The 17,979-nt window shown below is 36.8% G+C and overlaps 2 protein-coding genes across 5 annotated transcripts in view; both read left to right on the forward strand.

Moving 5' to 3' along the window:
* LOC135686778 (advillin) overlaps positions 1–11,925 on the forward strand; it is a 31,401-nt gene extending 19,476 nt beyond the window's left edge. For all 3 annotated transcript variants that reach the window (XM_065203108.2, XM_065203109.2, XM_065203110.2), the window contains 14 exons: positions 447–584; positions 1,453–1,539; positions 1,736–1,807; positions 2,555–2,671; positions 3,788–3,871; positions 3,971–4,032; positions 4,480–4,573; positions 5,006–5,098; positions 5,263–5,307; positions 5,950–6,015; positions 6,387–6,512; positions 6,717–6,788; positions 7,282–7,368; positions 11,564–11,925. In XM_065203108.2, coding sequence (XP_065059180.2) covers positions 447–584; positions 1,453–1,539; positions 1,736–1,807; positions 2,555–2,671; positions 3,788–3,871; positions 3,971–4,032; positions 4,480–4,573; positions 5,006–5,098; positions 5,263–5,307; positions 5,950–6,015; positions 6,387–6,512; positions 6,717–6,788; positions 7,282–7,368; positions 11,564–11,677 — 1,257 coding nt within the window. In that variant the 3' untranslated portion in view covers positions 11,678–11,925. The remainder of the gene's footprint in view (positions 1–446; positions 585–1,452; positions 1,540–1,735; positions 1,808–2,554; positions 2,672–3,787; positions 3,872–3,970; positions 4,033–4,479; positions 4,574–5,005; positions 5,099–5,262; positions 5,308–5,949; positions 6,016–6,386; positions 6,513–6,716; positions 6,789–7,281; positions 7,369–11,563) is intronic.
* A 2,025-nt stretch (positions 11,926–13,950) lies between these two features.
* The window catches only part of LOC135686768 (pleckstrin homology domain-containing family G member 7), a 31,107-nt gene continuing 27,078 nt past the window's right edge, over positions 13,951–17,979 (forward strand). Inside the window, exon 1 of one of the 2 annotated variants that reach the window (XM_065203092.2) lies at positions 13,951–14,705. In XM_065203092.2, the coding sequence (XP_065059164.2) occupies positions 14,643–14,705 (63 nt within the window). In that variant the 5' untranslated portion in view covers positions 13,951–14,642. The remainder of the gene's footprint in view (positions 14,706–17,979) is intronic. The other variant, XM_065203095.2, reaches the window with a different exon arrangement.

The following is a 17,979-nucleotide window of genomic DNA, read 5'->3' on the forward strand; positions in this document are numbered from 1 at the left end:
AAAAAAGTTGGGCCAAAATAGCAAGCATTTCCTTTCTAATTCTATTCTTGCAAGGAGCCTTGACATCTTGCTATTATTGGAGATAATGTCTTTAACGTTAAGCTCAGAATTTCAAAAAACAGATTTATTTGATGTTACTTTTGAGACTATTGGACGCTTTACACTGGTTTTACACTCAGAAAAAATCTAGCATCATAAGTTTTATCACATAGCTGTATGAAATAATACCTAATTCTTTTCCTTCGTAGTCTTTGCCTCATCATATCTGGGTAATTGATAATACCCAAAGAAAGTTTGCTTCCTTTGGATACATAAATGAAAACTTTGATGTCTTATATATTGATTAATAAACCTTAATTGAGGTTTATATTGGCATTAATAGGGTAATAAATTTTCCTTATATCATACCATACCAAATACAGTATGTTTTCCAAACCACTTTCCAGATATGGCGCGTCGAAAAGTTCAAGCAAGTTGATGTTCCAGAAACAAGTTATGGTACATTTCACGAAGGAGACTGTTACGTGCTTCTCTATACGTACAGACCAAGAGGCAGAGAGCAACATATCATATACTTTTGGCAGGTATGTTTTTTGTAGAATTAATTCCCTAGTGAAGTATCTTTTGTTGAAAGAAAGGCTAGAACGAGGAAAAGGCAAAGTTTAGTATGAAACTCAAGATTTATATGCCAAATAGCGGAGAGGAAAAGAAGAAAATGGAGCAGAACAGTTGATTGCAAGTACCAAAGTTGCTCTCTTGTGGACATACATTATAAAAGAAAAAAGAAATGTGACGAATTTCATATCTGTTACTACTAGCTCTATTTTGAAGAAAACATCACCAAACTGGCATGATGACCTAAAACTTGAGAGCCTTGTATCAAAAGAAAGGGCTTTTACGGAGGAAAATAACCAAGGGAACATGTTTTGTGGCATTTGAATAGCAAGAGAGCCAGAGATGTGTTCTAGATTATGGAAGCACAGGGTACCAAATATTTTAAAAAAATGCTTCAGTTTTACTGTTTATGAAAAAAAATTTTTGGTAACATAATTCCAAATATTCATGTCCATTTCTAACACTAGGCATGCCAGAGCCGAGGGGGCTGGGGGGTGTAGCCCCCTCACTTTTCAGTTGAAGTACAATAATGATGTTGTAACATCAGAGATAATGGTGAAAAAACTACCATAAAGACTTGTCAATTTGTCCGGAGCAACCCCCCCCCCCCCCCACCTCAAAATGTGCTGCTGCATTAGTTTCAGATTTGTTTTGCTTTGCTCAATTTATTCCAAACATTTTTCGATTAACTGAATTAGTATTTAGAATACTGTCTTGAATGAATCATAGCAGCATAGCGGAAATCTAGTTTATCTAACTTGCCTGTCTTGACTTAGCTAAATATATTTTATGTTGATGGAAAATGATTTTTTTTTATAATTCTCGATCGATTTCTAGGGAGCAAAAAGCAGTGTTGACGAGAAAGGTTCATCCGCCATGTTTGCGCAACAGCTCGATGAAAAACTTGGTGGAGGACCAGTTCAAGTAAACTATGTTGCTATCATTTACTTTTTGAAAGCTCAAAGATTGTTGCAGCTATTGTTGCCATTTTTAGAATATGGTATATTTAGATAATGTCAAGCATTAAACACTGTTTTTTCATTTGCAAATGTTTTTCATTCTTTAAAATTCCCAGGTGTTATGACTTTTAAAAAGTAAATGCCGTTTCCAATCTTTGCAGGTGCGTGTCGTCCAAAACAAAGAGCCAGAACATTTTCTTCGAATTTTCAAAGGCAAAATGATCATTCTGAAGGTGAGATTCAAACTGCAATTATGTTACAGAGCCCATGTAGTCGTACATTCCACTTGCTACTTTGTTGTGAGATGGCCTTCCACACCACACTGGTTATGTTTGCTCTAAGATCTAGCTCCTAAAAAGGTTCTGATGTTTGAATTAGAGATGGTTAAGTTTCCTCTTTTACGCTTTGGCCATGTATCGCAAACGTTTAATCTTTTCTTAACTCTCCCCTTAGTTAGAAGCAAGTTATCGACAACTCAATATACTCGAGTTTGAATCAAAGACCTTATAAAAATTATTTCTGAAGTGGAGAAAAAGTAGTTTGAATTGTATTCCCGGTATTGGGAAAAATTAGAGGTTTTGATTGACACTTCAAAGGAAATCAATCGAAAGATACTGAAGTGGCTTTAGCCTGTCAATCAAATATTGGCCAATCAAGATGAGTCTGGATACTATCGCTAGTATTGATTAGCTAAAATTTATGATACTGAACAAGTTATCAGAGCATCTAGAAAAATACTTTTTTCGTAGGTTTTTCTTAATTTTAACAAAGGTCTATAAAGTATGCCAAAGAAAATGATCAAACATTTTCCTAAGGTCAACACTTATCTGCGCAAAGAGTCTCTCATAGAGTCAGTTCTTGTTGATTTTGAAGAATGTATCCTATAGGTGTTTCTTGTCATGTGACCTTCGAGCCTTTTCCCTAATGCTTAGAGATTTATTAAATTAAGCACAAAAAGATACATTTTTTTGTTTTGTCAGGGTGGTATGGATAGTGGGTTCAAATCCCGCAAAGCAAGCGAAAACTCAAGAGCCAAAGAGAATGTGAACCTCTTTCAAATCAAAGGAACTTCCGAGCTGAATACAAGAGCAGTTGAGGTGATTCTTGATTCACAGCACCTAATCTGCCTTTATTGAATAAATTTTTGTTTAAAAACCAATTTCTACTGGATGAAGGTAGAGCTGAATCGATAAGGATCCATCTATGATTTCTTTGAGAAAACATTCACATTGATCGTGTCTTATACACCGACCCTGGAAATCTTCACCAGTCATTAGCAATGTACAATGCCTGCCAAAAGTACTTGGAACACCCACCAATTTACGCTGCATTTGATATCTTTCATTCCTTTCATGAAAAAAATTGCTACTTCCGCCCCCTTCCCCCTCAAACAATGTTGATGATTTAGAGAAATATCATAAAAGATGCGCAAAAGAAAGTGCTTCCTAAAATCCTAACCCGTTTGATAGTAAACCAACATTGTTCCGTGGAGGAGAGGGGGATGATTGGTTTTGACCTTGGAAATTGATGTCAGTGTTCCAAGACTTTTGGCAGGCATTGTACATATTTGCTCGTTTCGCTGATGGTAAAGAAAAATTCAGCCTCACCAAGAAATCGCCAGCTTTATAAAATCATTTTTTGATTTTCAATGAAGTAAGAAATATTCTAGCTACCTTTAAAGAATCTATAACAGGGGTCTGTGAGTGTCGGTTTCATAGAGAAAGTGTTTCAACAACAACATCTCAAAGCTGTTTTATCTAATGGTTAAATTGTCGCGTACAATGAATGTCAACAAAGCACCGTGGCACCAAAAATACCAGGAAGGCTAAATAAATAGTACAAGAATAGTTAAACAAACTCAATACCTATAGTGACAAAAAGACTACCAAAAATATCAATAATAAGAATTACGAGGCATGGCCCTACAAAACATAGTGTTCACCGATCTAACACATAATAAGGGATGATCTAACATATATGAAGAATGAAGAAAGGCGAAGTGAATCGGTCTTTAATACTGGATCCCCAGTTTCTTGAGGCTCTGGTACCCAGAGTAGAATCTTTGTAGGAAAGCCATTTTACAATAGATATCTAGGCTAATGAGGCCTCTCAAAGAATGCGATACTTACAAACATTTGAAGTCTTCTGCCAAGAGCAAGAATGGTCCTTTTGATTAATGCTCAGCTACCTATAGCCTCTTTTCACTTTTGCAGGTGACTGCGAGGGCAGCGTCTTTGAACTCGAATGACGTATTTCTTCTAAAAGCGCCGCAGAAAGCTTTCGTTTGGGAAGGGCTGGTGAGTTTCTGTGAGATTTATTGCAAAGTTTAACTACAAATACATTTTTAACGGAACGGATTCTACCCGCACCTGAAAATAACCTGATGATAATTTTAGGGTGCCAGTGAAGATGAGAAGAAGTTTGCTGAAGTTGTATCCGACAATGTTGCTCCAGATGGGTAAGTGTATTAATTTCCAGCAGCAACTGTTTGAAAACTGTGCTGACATTGTTGGCCTATTTCCCGCCTTTTAACGAAAAAAGATTTAATCATAATTCCTTTAACTCGAGTCCATCAAGGCATTTTATTTTCCTTATTATTCTTAGCTCTATAAAAGGTATAAATGTATCTCAATAAACATTGTATTTTGTGTAAATTTTTTGCATTTTACGGCGCTTTTAAATTTTACAGCTTATGCAAGGCAATATATCGAAGAAAATTTTCAAATAACCTTTCTGCACGCATCTTTTGTTCTAAAAGCTCAAAAGCGAAACAGAACTGTACTTTTCACTTTAGCACGCCGTTATGCTCTAAAAAAGCAATCTTTTTAGCAATAATTAACATCCCTTTATGATAACATGAGCAAGTTTATTTACTGTCTGAAAGCTCATCATTGGTGGTTTTTAGGGATCTTGTCGTCCTCAAGGAAGGCAAAGAAACTCGTGAATTCTGGGACCTTCTTGGGGGCATAGAGACTTATGCGACAACTGAGCGATTGAAAGTAAGCAACAAAGAATACAGTTTGTATTATTATTCAATTAATTAAAACAATTACTTCAATTTTGGTTGTATTGCTTTTCCTGACTCTTTAGCAGAATTAACTTAGAAAACTCGGTTAATTTGCGGGTAATGTTAAAAGCAATTATTTTATTACATTTGTTCCTTGATAAGAATAAAAGGATTGATAGGGAAGCAATGATTTGACAGCTAGTCAGCTATTCATAATGACTTCTTTGGATGATTTTCTCTGATATGCCTTGTGCTCATCAAGCAGCTCTTCAGAGTAAATGTTTGCACCACAAATGCTATCGTTTATTTCTTTTTCATGTCCTTTTAACGTCAGTTTTACAGTGTAACTTAAGAATATATCTCCATGGAAAGTATCATTATAATGGGAAACATGCTTTCAAAATCGTTTGGTTTCTTACTCTAGGATGAAGCAACTAACTATCCACCAAGACTCTTCCAATGCTCTAATGCATCGGGAAGATTTTCTGTTGAAGAGATTCCTGACTTTGACCAAGAGGTAGATTACCATGCTGAAACCTTAATTACTTAAAAGAGATTTCCCTAATTTGAAAACCTTCATTTGAAAACCTCCATGAAATTTGAAACTCAGATTTTCGCATTAGCTTTTATATTTAGTAAGTGTGTTGTTATTTGATACACAATGCTTGTTTTTCTTTAAAGGACCTTTGCGAAGATGACGTCATGTTGCTAGACACATACGATGACGTAAGTTGCTAATTTTATTAGCTACCCGTTTAAGATTTTTCCATATTTACACAGTAGGAGGACAAAGCTCTTTTTTTAAAAAAACATATATTTTCAGGAGATGATACATGTTAAGTTTGAATATGGAAAGTCGATATCGTTGACAGTGATAGGAATGGCGGTATAGGGGTGTAATGATCCTGATCAGGGGCTTCCTAAAAAGATAAATAAAATCATACGTCTGGCAACTTTCTGTCATAGATATCCTCTTGTGGGATGTATGCCCAAGCACCATCCTATATCGTAAAATCTAATTTTTGTCTGGGCAATTTTGTGAAGCTTTCACATCAGTAGTGTAGATTATAAACAACGGCATCTTGAACAATTGTCACTTGCGCCACTATAGATATTCATCAAGGATTTATATTCCTCACTTACTCTACGAGACATGAACGACCCATATTTACTGCAACGTAGTTTGCTGTATTTAGAAGTATTAAAAATATTGTCAAATTGATATCGACATGTTCTAGTCTTAATGAACAAGCCAGTGCCCTGGGTTCTAGCTACCATTGTGACGTCATCATCATGACAACTTCAGCTACTGCTTCTATTTTTTCAAAATGATCTAAAACTTAACTTATCTTTAAATTTTGTTTGAAGGTTTTTGTTTGGATTGGAAAGGGTGCAAATGCAATTGAAAGGAAGGAGGCCTTAAATGCTGCGATGGTAAGAAGAAATCATTGGAAAAACTTTCATTTTTTAAGCATGCTGGAAAAGGATTCATCGCAAAAACCTGTCTCAAAGGTTTAATGACACAAGAAACTTGAATTCGTATGCTGTATAAAAAAGTTGTTTTCACATAAAGGGCTTGCAAACAAGGAAAGCACTTACTGCACTATTCTTCATCTTACTTTTACTGACTCACGAGAGGGGGACGAGTATGACTTAGAAAACACCACCACATAAATAGTTTTATTCTGAATCGACTCATCTCGAATCATTCGTCCTCAACATTTGTGATAATGCTATATGTATTTTACTAAGTATTTTCATTAATAAATCACGATTTAACTGCTGTCTTGACATTTGTATTTCAGAACTACATCAAGTCAGATAAAACTGGAAGGACAACTGAGAACACCAACATCCTTCAAATTAAGCAAGGATTCGAGCCTCTAACTTTCTCTGGAAACTTTCTCGCATGGGATCCAGAGAAATGGAGTGTGAGTAGATGCCATATTGCTCTGGTACTGAGTTTTTTGTTGTCACAGGACTGTCATTGTAACCTCCCTGCAAAATTTTTCTCTGCTTTTGATCAATTCTTAAAAAACGTACTGTTCTTTATGTTGTCTCTTTGTATATTTTTGCTTAGGACTCAGGGTTTTCAATTTTTCCAATTTTTAGATCATGAAAATTTCTTGTTCTAGTCTGGCAAAACTTACGAAGAAATCAAAGCTGAACTCGGTGGCGAGGAAGTAGGAATCACTTCAGTACAAGAGGTAAATGATTGCATCATCATCATCATCCATTTTTACTTTCAACAACCGCCAAGGGTCAACACAAAAGGGCCTGCGTAGTAAAAAAACAATGCTGAAGTTTGCTGAGATTGGTTTAATAAAAAATTGTGTGAAACCAGAGTAGTTAGTGCGACCATAGACATCTGAAAAAGTTTTAATTGACTATGGCTTGACACACTACATGGCCTGGTAAACAATTTCGAATAAGTAAACCATCAAAGAATAAGAGAATTCAACACCTTCAACTCTACTTTCTTTAGTTGGACTTTCCTTTAGTTTTGTCATGCCGTATCTTGACATTTTCGTGCTTATGGTTTGTTAATGGATAAATAAAAGTCAGGTGAATCTAAAGTACAATTCAATTACTTTTTTATAAATAAAAGTAATGGTTTAAATGATTCGAAGTAACACTAGATCTTTAAGTAAGATGAAAATAAATCATATTCGTGATCTGCAAAACTCTATTTATTTTTAGGAGCTGAAGAAGTATAACAAGAAATATAGTTACAAAGAGCTCACGGCACGCTTCTTGCCAGATGGAGTTGACCCCTGCCAAAAAGAGGTAAAGGAGAGTAGCACTTACTCTAGTGTCTCTAATAGAAGGGGGGGGGGGGTAATAGAAGGAGGGGGGTGTTCATTCCGACCAATTTTCAATAGAAGGGGGTGCTAATAGAAGGGGGTGTTCATGTCGGCAATCCTTCTTTGAAATTGAAGTACCTTTTAGAATATACTGTCAAAATTTGGTTTCAGTTTTTTGCATAGTTTTAGAGAAAATTGCTATAATATAAAGATAAATCAAAATTACAGCTTTTAACTTCCAAGTCAAAAGTCATCTGTTTCCTTTGTACGGTTGAGATTTTACAAAAAACTATGAAAAACAACGATTAATGAAAATCAAATAACTTGATTTGTAAAATTTAATAGAGGGGGTGCTAATAAGCGACGGGGGGAGAGTGAATTCTTCTGAAATTAAAACACGGGGGGGGGGGGGTTGGCGTCTATTAGAAACACTGAGTATTATGATAGCCAAGGTTAAATTTTAGATGTAGAGTGACTTTAACAAGCCGATTATTCTAGCGACTGTAAAAACATGATGACTTATGTTTTAAAACCTATTTTAATAACTTTTTAGCAAAAATTCTTTACTGAGCTTGATGCACTTCAGTATTTCAATATTGCTTTTAATCAATTTTAAACATATCTGGTTAAATTTTTTTCGTTTGGAGACGCTCAGGGGTGGCGCTAGAGACAAACCTTCAAGGTGCCGAAGTTTATATTCTCGGTAACTGCCGACGCTGGATGTGTCAAATTGCCGACAGAAAAAAAATTCGATTTGCCCCATATAGCAGGCAGGGCCGTCGCGAGGCAAGCCTCGTTGGGGGGGGGGGGGGGTGGAATGCAAATTTACCTGATAAAAAAATTATTGCCTGAAACTTTTTAGCTGGTGTCACAAACCTCTGCAATACATTTTATCAATCTAACTCTGTATGATAATAACCGACTTTTCTAATAGTCTTGTCAAATCTCTATATCGGGACGGGCAAAAAATATAGTTACTACCTGAGGCGGCACCATGGTTGCCGCCGAAGGGGCAGGAAATTTTCGAATTGTGATGCTTCTAGTTCCCTGGAAAATTCACTCTTTTAAGCAGATTTCACTAAAGCAATCCTCCTAATCCTATTGAAAATTATTGTCTTTTTGCAAAAAATTTTTACAGCAGATAAAAACAACAATTTCGCCGTGGTCTTGAAAAATACCAGGTTGTCAGTTACTTTTAAATTTAGATCCCTCTCTCCATCTTAGCATGCCTTATGAATGTTAAGAAAAATCTGGAGCTCATAGTGAATTGCAGTTGACGCTTCTACTGAGAAACTTTAGGAGAAATGGACACGAGACACAATTTTACCTAAGATTGCTTGATCCTTCATTGATTTTATGACAGGAAGGTCTCTGAAATACCTAAAGCGTTTCTTCCACCGAGCGGATTTTACCTGAAATTTCCTATTGAGATACTATTGGGGTGGGTGTGACAACCCCCCAGTCTCGACGCCCCCTGAGCAGCACCTCCAATGAAAGGGCACCGATATAGAGCATTTTTCCAAGAGCAAGCAAGCATATAGAGCAAGCAATAGAGCATTTTTCCAAAATCGTTTGTTGTGGGTGCAAAATTCTCCCTTGCCCCCTCCCCGCCCCCATTTTCCAACCTGTGTCGGAGTCCACGAGATTTTCTCGGCAAATTGTGCCTTGTAAGAAACTTAATGCGCAAATATTGCCTATTGTTGAATATTTCTTCCTATCCATGTTGGAAGAAGTTAATCGATGGTTTTCTCTAAAACATTTGTTTGTCGGAAGCTATGCGGTGAACAATGCTATTGAAAAATAGTTGATGAAAAAGGACAAGAAGTGCTTTTTGAAAAATCTATTACGCAAAATGTGCTCATGATCGAAATGTTTTCATTGGCAATAATAATGTCTTGAAACGAAAAGAGAATCCCTTAAGAAGAAAATTCATTAAAGAGTTTATTTATGACAACGTGATTTTGCTGTTGTTAAGGCGGGTTTACACGATCGTTTTTCCTTAAATTTTTTTTCGATATTGGACCGCGATGAATGACAACGATCGTGTAAAAGGCTAAATTGCTGAAAAAAGTTTGATGGTATCTGTCGTTTTCAATCCGCTTAATTGGCGATAATGATCCATCGTTGAAGATTTTATTTTGACTCCGAGTCAAAATAAAATCTCTACCATCATTTTTTTTCAAAGGGGCCGACAAATTCTGACGTCATGTCAGCCTCGGGGAGAGAATTTCGAGACTTTTTATTAAGTATTCACGTGAAGAAAAGATTGGATTCATGCTCTGAGAACTAAAATAGTCAGGGAAGGTAGTTTCAACGGGCAGGGGACTATTTTTAGATAAAAAGAGGTTCGGGTTTCTCTGAGCATGGCCCGTCCTTAGCTACACATTTAATGATTGGATGACAACGTGATTGATGGGCGATGGAGGGAGAGTAACACTGGCTCTTTTCTGGAACCTTTACTCGCTAGGCTAAAGGGTAATAAGCCTAAAGTTTAGGCCGAAAAAATTAAGGAAATATTCGCAGAACATTTTTATGGTCCCGGCGAGGTCCAGATAATTTTTTATTTGTGCATTTTGTCTATTGGATGGATTGTTCTCTATTTCTGTTGCTCAAAACCTTTTATGTGTAGCTAATGACGGGCCATTCTCAAAGAAAACTTGTGAAACCCGAACCTCTTTTTATCTAAAAATAGTCCCCTGCCCGTTTTAACTACCTTCCCCGACTATTTTAGTTCTCATAGCATGAATCCAATCTTTTCTTCACCCCAATACTTAGTAAAAAGTCTCGAAATTCTCTCCCCGGGGCTGACATGACGTCAGAATTTGTCGGCCCCTTTGAAAAAAAATGATGGTAGAGATTTTATTTTGACCCGGAGTCAAAATAAAATCTTCAACGATGGATCATTATCGCCAATTAAGCGGATTAAAAACGACAGATAGCATCAAACTTTTTTCAGCAATTTAGCCTTTTACACGATCGTTGTCGTTCATCGCGGTCCAATATCGAAAAAAATTTTAAGGAAAAACGATCGTGTAAACCCGCCTTTAGGGTAAATTTCCTTGAAACGGTCCAAAACTTGATCCAAATCAAGCATCTCTGCACGTTTCGCATGAATTGGCATTCGCATGAGCAGCAACAGGGATTTCAACAGAGAGGAGCACGATGGTATTGTGGGTCAGGCGAAGGAGCACCATGAAATTAAGAGCCAGTGCAGTTTTCTCCTCGATTATTTTTGTCATTCAAACAAGATTTAAACCGGGTGACATCCATCAAGTGCCGACGGTATTGAGAAAGCAAAAATTGATTGGCTGCCGACGGGGGGGCTAACAAAAATCTAGGGGGGGCTAAAGCCCCCCCTTGCCCCCCCATGCCGCCACTCCTGGAGACGCTAGGTGTCCGCGTTGCGACAGGAAACTCAGTTGAAACACTAGATTCAAATTTAGGCTCGATTCTGTTCTTACTATACTCAAAAGCTCAAAAGATATATTATAGCATATAAATCTTGGTGAATAGAGCAGGACTGTTCTAAGAAGCAACTTAAAGTTTCACGCTTAATACGAGAGCCAGGCACTTATTTTGTACAGCTTTGCCATAACCATTTTTTACATGATTCACCGTACACAATAGCTTTTCACATAATGAAAACATTGCCTTAAAAGTAAAAGTACATTTTTTGACATGCATTGCGAATTTCAAGTTAAAAGGCCACGAGGGCCAGTGTCCCAATAATGATCTAAGATCTAATACTACATTTTACTGTTTCTAAACGCAAAAGAAACAAAACTTGTCGTTTTGGAAATTTTCTTAGATTGAAATGTTTGCATATCCATCATAAGATAAAGAAGATATAAAAAAGGATTAAATTACGAAACGGTATATTCAAATACAAAATGGAGAAAAGTAGGAGCAAAAAGAATGGTCAATTTAAGGATTTTTATGATTTTTTTAAGAGCAAGAGCTCTCAAAAAACAATATTAGCTACTCCCTGGTTGGCATCAAGATGATTTTATATTGTGCATAAAAGCAAGGCTTCTTAGAAAGCTGCACCCTCCAGGGCTCTTAACTGCACTTAGCTGACTCTTATATATCACCGTGTTGGTCACTCAACACAACAGGAGATCGCTGACAATATTAACACTGAATTCGGATGATGAAAACACTAAACTATTCTTTTGCAGAGGTACCTCAACGACGATGAATTTCAAACAGTTTTCAGAGTTTCAAGAGCTCAGTTTGAGTCTCTGCCTGGCTGGAAACAACAGCTGCTCAAAAAGAAAGCAAATCTTTATTAGATAAAACACAAACAAGAACAGGCTAGTGGAATAGTGACAACTAATGTATTTTATACATTGTACATTATAAATAGTGTTACATAAATATATCTCTAACTACATTCTAAAATTGTATAATTTATCAAAAAATCTTACACTTTTCCTTACTATCCTATTTATAGATATCAATTAACGCTTTTGAATTTTTGGTAGATGTTGAGAGCCTCTAACTTTTTCCAACCAATGTCTTGGAACGAAGAAGTCAAAAACGCTGTTTTATCTCTGTGTTGACGCTTTAAAAGAGTATCCCTCAACAAAGAAGCATCGGTAGACTGTTTTTTCCACTGGAGAACTAGCTTAGACCACATCCTTTTTACCGCCAAAAACGCCGTTTTACCGACAAGGAACATCAATCTTATCTGCAGGAAACGCCAAAGACCAATTTTTGTTTATGTGAAGACAGTTTCAAAATTATGGGATAATTACCCCCTCCTCCCACACTTTCCCATCAAAGTTAGACGAAATCCAAAATCGATCCTGCCGTGAACTGGAGGAGGGTAGGGAGGGGGAGGGGTACACGTGTCTGCCGTGGCGCCGCTATTGCTTCAATTTTACTTTTATTTGGGTTCTGCTACTTTTGTTATAGGGCCTAAGCAATTTTTCAGTTTCTTCATTTGGATTTTGAAAATGGCTTTGAAAAGCAAACATTTTACAACATATTGGCTAAAAGCTTTTTCGTCTGACACTCCTCTTTAGTACATAGAGCACTTATGATCTGCTCGAAGTCTAAACTGTACGCTGAATTGGAAAAAATTTAAAACAATCTTTCTGGGCAACGGCTATCCATAAGACATCATTTTATATTTTACCAAGGAGAAGATCGCAAGTTTTTCGGCTGCTCAGAAGTTTGGTCCGGAAGAGTGCCCAGTTTATTTGAAACTACCATGGATTGTAACACTTCCTTGCGATTCGTGAGTCAGATTGGGCAAGCCATAACTAAATGTTTCTTTGCTGTCAATCATCGTATTGTTTACAGCACTAGGAGAGCCTTTCCATCCATCCATTCAAAAGGATTGCGTTCTTACCAACCAAAATTTTCATTATTTATGAATTTACGTGCCAGTGTGATTCTAGCCTGAGCCCCAGACTCCAAATAGTCCAGATTCCATTACTTCTAGTTTGGGGTCTGGAACTCAGGCTAGTGTGATTCTGGCTACGTGGGACGCACAACCCGAAGATTGGGGGATAGGATAAAACAGCATTATCCTTCCAACATAAGAAACAAAACTGCCCCTCAAAGAGAACAGCCTCCTCGTTCTGTAGGTCTAGAAACACTGTTAAAACAAGTGATTCTGCCATCGGTCAACATCTTTTAGACAACCCAAATTGTGCAAAACTCTATAATGACGACATGTTTCGGATAACTGGCAGAGCCCGGTCGTTCTTCTATCTAGCAATTTTGGAATCGATCTACATACAAACGAAAAAGCCGCCATTGTGTAGACAGAAGGAGTTCGTTTTCTCACTTGGACTCCAGTGGTAATTTTTCTTTAGGCACGCAGCACTTATTGGTCAACTATACCGGTCTTGTGCTTGCATTTTTCTGATTGGCCTATTTCGATCCACAACTGGGTATATATTTTTCATCGTGTTCTTTCGGACCCTTATTCTGACGTTATATGCTCTGAGGAGTGTCAGGCGAAAAAGCTTTTAGCCGATATGTCATAAAATGTTTGCTTTTTTAATACCATTTTCAAGTTCTGTACCGCCAAAAATTTTTTCACATTTTGGTTTTGTTATATCTCATATTCGGAACGAACTGTTTCCTAATCTTGAGCCATTTAAAACAACCTTGAACAATAATGCTGTCTCTTCTTCTGTCCAAAAGAATAGTTTCTCTGCATTTGTCATTTTTGAACAGCGATCAATAAGAAAAGAGGATGTTTTCTTACCCACATCACACGATAAGCTGGAACACCCTGTTTTGATTGAACACAATACCTTAGCTAATGTCGAGCAGCTCCCAACCCCACCTAAAGTGGAATCTGTCCATAGTTTGCAGAGACTCTCCGACATCATAGCGTAATTAAATTTGTTCTTTTACCTTTCAAATGGGCTAAAAAGCTTTTGATTCAAAACGGCCATTTTCTACTTTATCAAAACAAAACAATTGGTGCAGCATTGTCTGTTTTTCGGACGACTGCAGCATTGTTTGAGCACAAATTTTCACGTCCTCTGGGAAATTTCTACCACTGTGTGTTTTTTGCCGATTGAAGATCTAGACAGGAGAAAATAGCAGAGGCAAAAAGCATGATTTATGGTTTTCTATTAATTTTTGTAATTTTTATAAAACATGATTTTCTCTATTGACTGTCTAAAATAAGAGAGGAATTTGTTTTTTTGTAAAGCAATGGTTCTTTGAGGGGCCTAACGGTACCCCTGTGGCCCCAGCTGCAGGTCCACGCCACTCGCCAGACGTAGTTTGCAATCGGATTGATCTGCAAAATTAGCATTTCTATGAAGACACAATTACACGTGTGGAATATCACTCCCTTTCATTGTTTATTTCAAAAATTTAGATACGGAAATGGCAAAGAAAACTCGTCAGCGAATATTTCAATATCCCAGAAGGATTTTCTTTAAAACACTTCACAACAAAGCATCTTAACACGATTTAGCATCTGCTGTTGAACTTTGACATAGGTCAAGATATCTAACATTGAATATATTGCATGGTTGTCTTTCGTTGCTACTCAAGGGACTGAGATTTTAAAACCAGGATTAGTACAAAACAACATGCATGTAGGAAGTCGCAACAAGCACTGGCGTTGCACTGTTACCTGCTTGCTTCGTGAAATACATTACCTGCGTCTTGAAAGCTTCTACCTCCGGGGTATTTCATTGATGCAATAATTTGCACCGGAGAATGACGCAACGTTGAATGCTTACTTAGATATACTAGAGAAATGTGATTGCAAATTGACGGATGGGAACCAATTTCGCTGAAGGAAGATTTTTCATCTTAGCAGGTCATCCGATCAGTGCAGGGGTAAGCAAACTTACGTTCAAACCTTCTACTTCAAAGGCTGCACTAAAAATCTGCTTCGGATTATAATCCAAAGGTGGAGCGTGCAGAGCGTACAGGCTACCTCCAGCAAAAGTTTACGAAAATTTTAAGATGTGTTTATAGATTTTGAGCGGTTAGGAGTTTTATACTAATGTCTGTCGTTTCGTTTCTGCCATTCTAAAATCAATGACAGTGTATTCTTACGTAAGGATTTCACTGATGCATCACAGTCTTCATTATAAAGAAATGTAACGTGCCTATAGAATTTAATTGAATAGTTTAGCTGAAAAGGTATGTGAAGGTTTGGGTCTAAAATACTGTCTTTTTCCTTGATACAATATATAACGCTGTTTTGTCGCCTTTGGTCACCTTGAAAAACGGGAGAGGGCCGTTGTACGCACAAAGTAATGAGAGTGGACCGACGTAAGATATATTTTGACGAAATTATATCATAACATATAGAAAGCTAGCGATTTTGGATGTCTCCCATGGTTTCTAGAACGATCGAGGTGGGACAGATGCACAGTTCAGATTAATTCATATTGTTGAATATTGCCTTGACCTCATTCCGTGCTGGCATAAATATTTATGGACTGACTCAGCACTAGGCCTGTTGTTGAATTGCAATAACGTCATTAAAGCTAAACATGAGTTTGGACATAGAGCAAACGGTAGTCAATTAGCCAGTGTCGTAAACAACGTTTCGTGCCACTCTTAAATTTGATTCAGAAGATGCAACGTGGGAAGTTTGAATTGACTCAAACTCAAATATTTCACTAACAGCAATAATTAACTGCTACATTTATATCTAATACATGAGCCATAAATAATAATTATTGTTTTACAATAAAGGAAAGCTACATACAGTGGGTAGTTCGAATGTTTTCTGTCGGACATATGAGAAGAACTCACAACGGGCTATCTTGTAATAGGTGACGAAATAAAGACTAAGAAAACTGTAATGAAAAATGAAAGAAAAGAATAATAATATTGGGTTAATGTAATAAGAGATATAAACTGGTTATGTTAAAACCTTTAGGGAAAGTTCTAGCCTTTCGTCGTCAATTTAAAGGACAATAGGTTTATCAGGGTTTTCTGATGTGGATTTATAATCAGAAAATTTGATTTTTATACATTTAGGGAAAGTTTATTGGCCAGTAGCCAATCGGAGATATTTGCTAATTCGGAGTTAACTGTTTTCTCTAAGCTTTGTTGGTTTTTGTTTGAAAAAGGAGAGCTTGTATCATCTGTAAGGAGGTGGAATTCCAGCTTTTGTGAGGAAACATAGATGTCATTAATGTATTGCAGAAAGAGAGGTGGGCCTAAGATGATTCCTTGTGGAACTCCACAGTTAATCGAGAGATCTTTTGCCAATTCGCCATTGACTGAGACAGTTAATTTTTTTCTGTAAGGTAGGATTTGAACCAAGAATGGGCAATTTATCTTAGTTCATAGAGTTTGCGCTTATCTAACAGAATAGCATGATTAACTGTATCAAAGGCTTTAGAGAAGTCTAGAAAGATACAGCATGAAAAACGTTTTTCTTCAATGCTTTCAACTAGCTTTGTGCAGAGATCTAAGATTGCCAATGTTGTTGATTTATTGTTTTGAAATCCAAATTGATGCTTGAAAATTATTCTGTACTTGTCTAACAAGTTAGCCAAACGAGAGTGCATTGCCTTCTCTAGAAGTTTACTAAAGATTGGTAGTAAGCTCAAGTTTTGATTTGCCCTTGTTTATTGGTTTCATCTTTAGTTTCGTCTTAGTTGGCAACCAATTCATTGATTCCTTGTAGTGTAACTGGTTGAATAAAAAAGCTTCTTGGGTTTGGCGTTTTAAAGTAATCTTTTAATTCCTTTGTAGGGGGCTTGAACCCCCCACCCCGGGTTTCATTGTGTCGACTATCTTTTGTGCAACAGTTGTAAAATATTCGTTGAAACAATTTGCTATGATGCTGTTTGCGTGGTTTGAACACGCTGTGAACAAGATTGCATTTCCTTTCCTTTGCTGACCTATTCACGCTGGAGTGCAATGAGTTTCTGCAGCCTCTATTCAGTATTTGGGTTTTTTCGTCTCGCTTTCAGTAACTGATCCTGTTGTTGCGGTTGCAGTGTTTACTGCTGTTGTTGCTTGAATTTGCAGTGAGCAGGCATTCGAATCACAGAAGCCTAGATTCCAGATTTCCTTGGTTAATATTATCTTCAGAGCAAGCACTGTCAAGTGCGAGAGCACGTATTGTGCAATCGGATTAAAATATATCCAGATTTGAGCATTCACGCGATATCGAATTCTTTTCATATTCAAAAACATATAGGGATTCGATGGATATAAAAACAGATTCGATGGCTTATTCATTGAATTCTATTCCCAACCTCCCGGTAAATGAAATTGGAAGGTGTTTAAAAATTTGTAGTTCATTCGTTGACAAATCTAAAATTCAGGCTTTAGAAGCTAAAAGCAGAAATTCTGACATTAGTCTTTTATTTGTCACACCTCAGTACAATTTGGTCAAGAGGTTTGAACTTTATTTCTGAAAGAGGTTTTCAAGAAATTAGAGCCACGCTCATGTTGCATCGCATTCTTGATAAGAATTCAAGTCAATTATTTAACATTTTACCTGTCTTTTATGAAGTGTTTAGTGTCTAGCAGATAGCATTAGACAAGCAAATGCTTTTCAAATAACATTGTTTTGGTTGCAAAGAAGGACAACGACCAATATTTGATTGACCTTTTTCAACAAATTTAAGAATAGGGTTCAATGAGCAGCCTAAATCAAACAAACTTAAGCAAAGTATCCAACGAAGTACAATTTACTATTAATGTTGTGCATGTGATGACGTTGTTACAGGGAAACAATAGTCATGTGACTATTATAACATCTCCATTAATGGACGATTGCCAATAGATGATACATCTCAGTCAAGTACGCTTCCATTGAAAAGAAATAATTTCATTCCAAAATTTATGTCTTCACCTTCCTTTAAAGAATAATGACTTATGGAAGTTTGTATTCTACCGCTATCATGGCTACAAGTAGTATTGTGTTGTGATAGAACACAATTAAATGAGCCTTGTCCACATCTATGGTAATTCATAGGAAAACGTCATTCTAAGCATTAACCAAGCCTAATGTCAAGTGTGATAGTCCAGATTATTAAATAGCAATTAGCAACTTAGAGTCCTCTCAATCTTCTTTAATGTCTGCAAAATCAGATTCACAATCCGTCTTTAGATTCAGGTTCAAGTTTGCAAGTAG

This window comes from Rhopilema esculentum, chromosome 6 (genome assembly GCF_057945365.1).
Source record: "Rhopilema esculentum isolate cy_ngs chromosome 6, ASM5794536v1, whole genome shotgun sequence".
NCBI classification, from domain to species: domain Eukaryota; kingdom Metazoa; phylum Cnidaria; class Scyphozoa; order Rhizostomeae; family Rhizostomatidae; genus Rhopilema; species Rhopilema esculentum.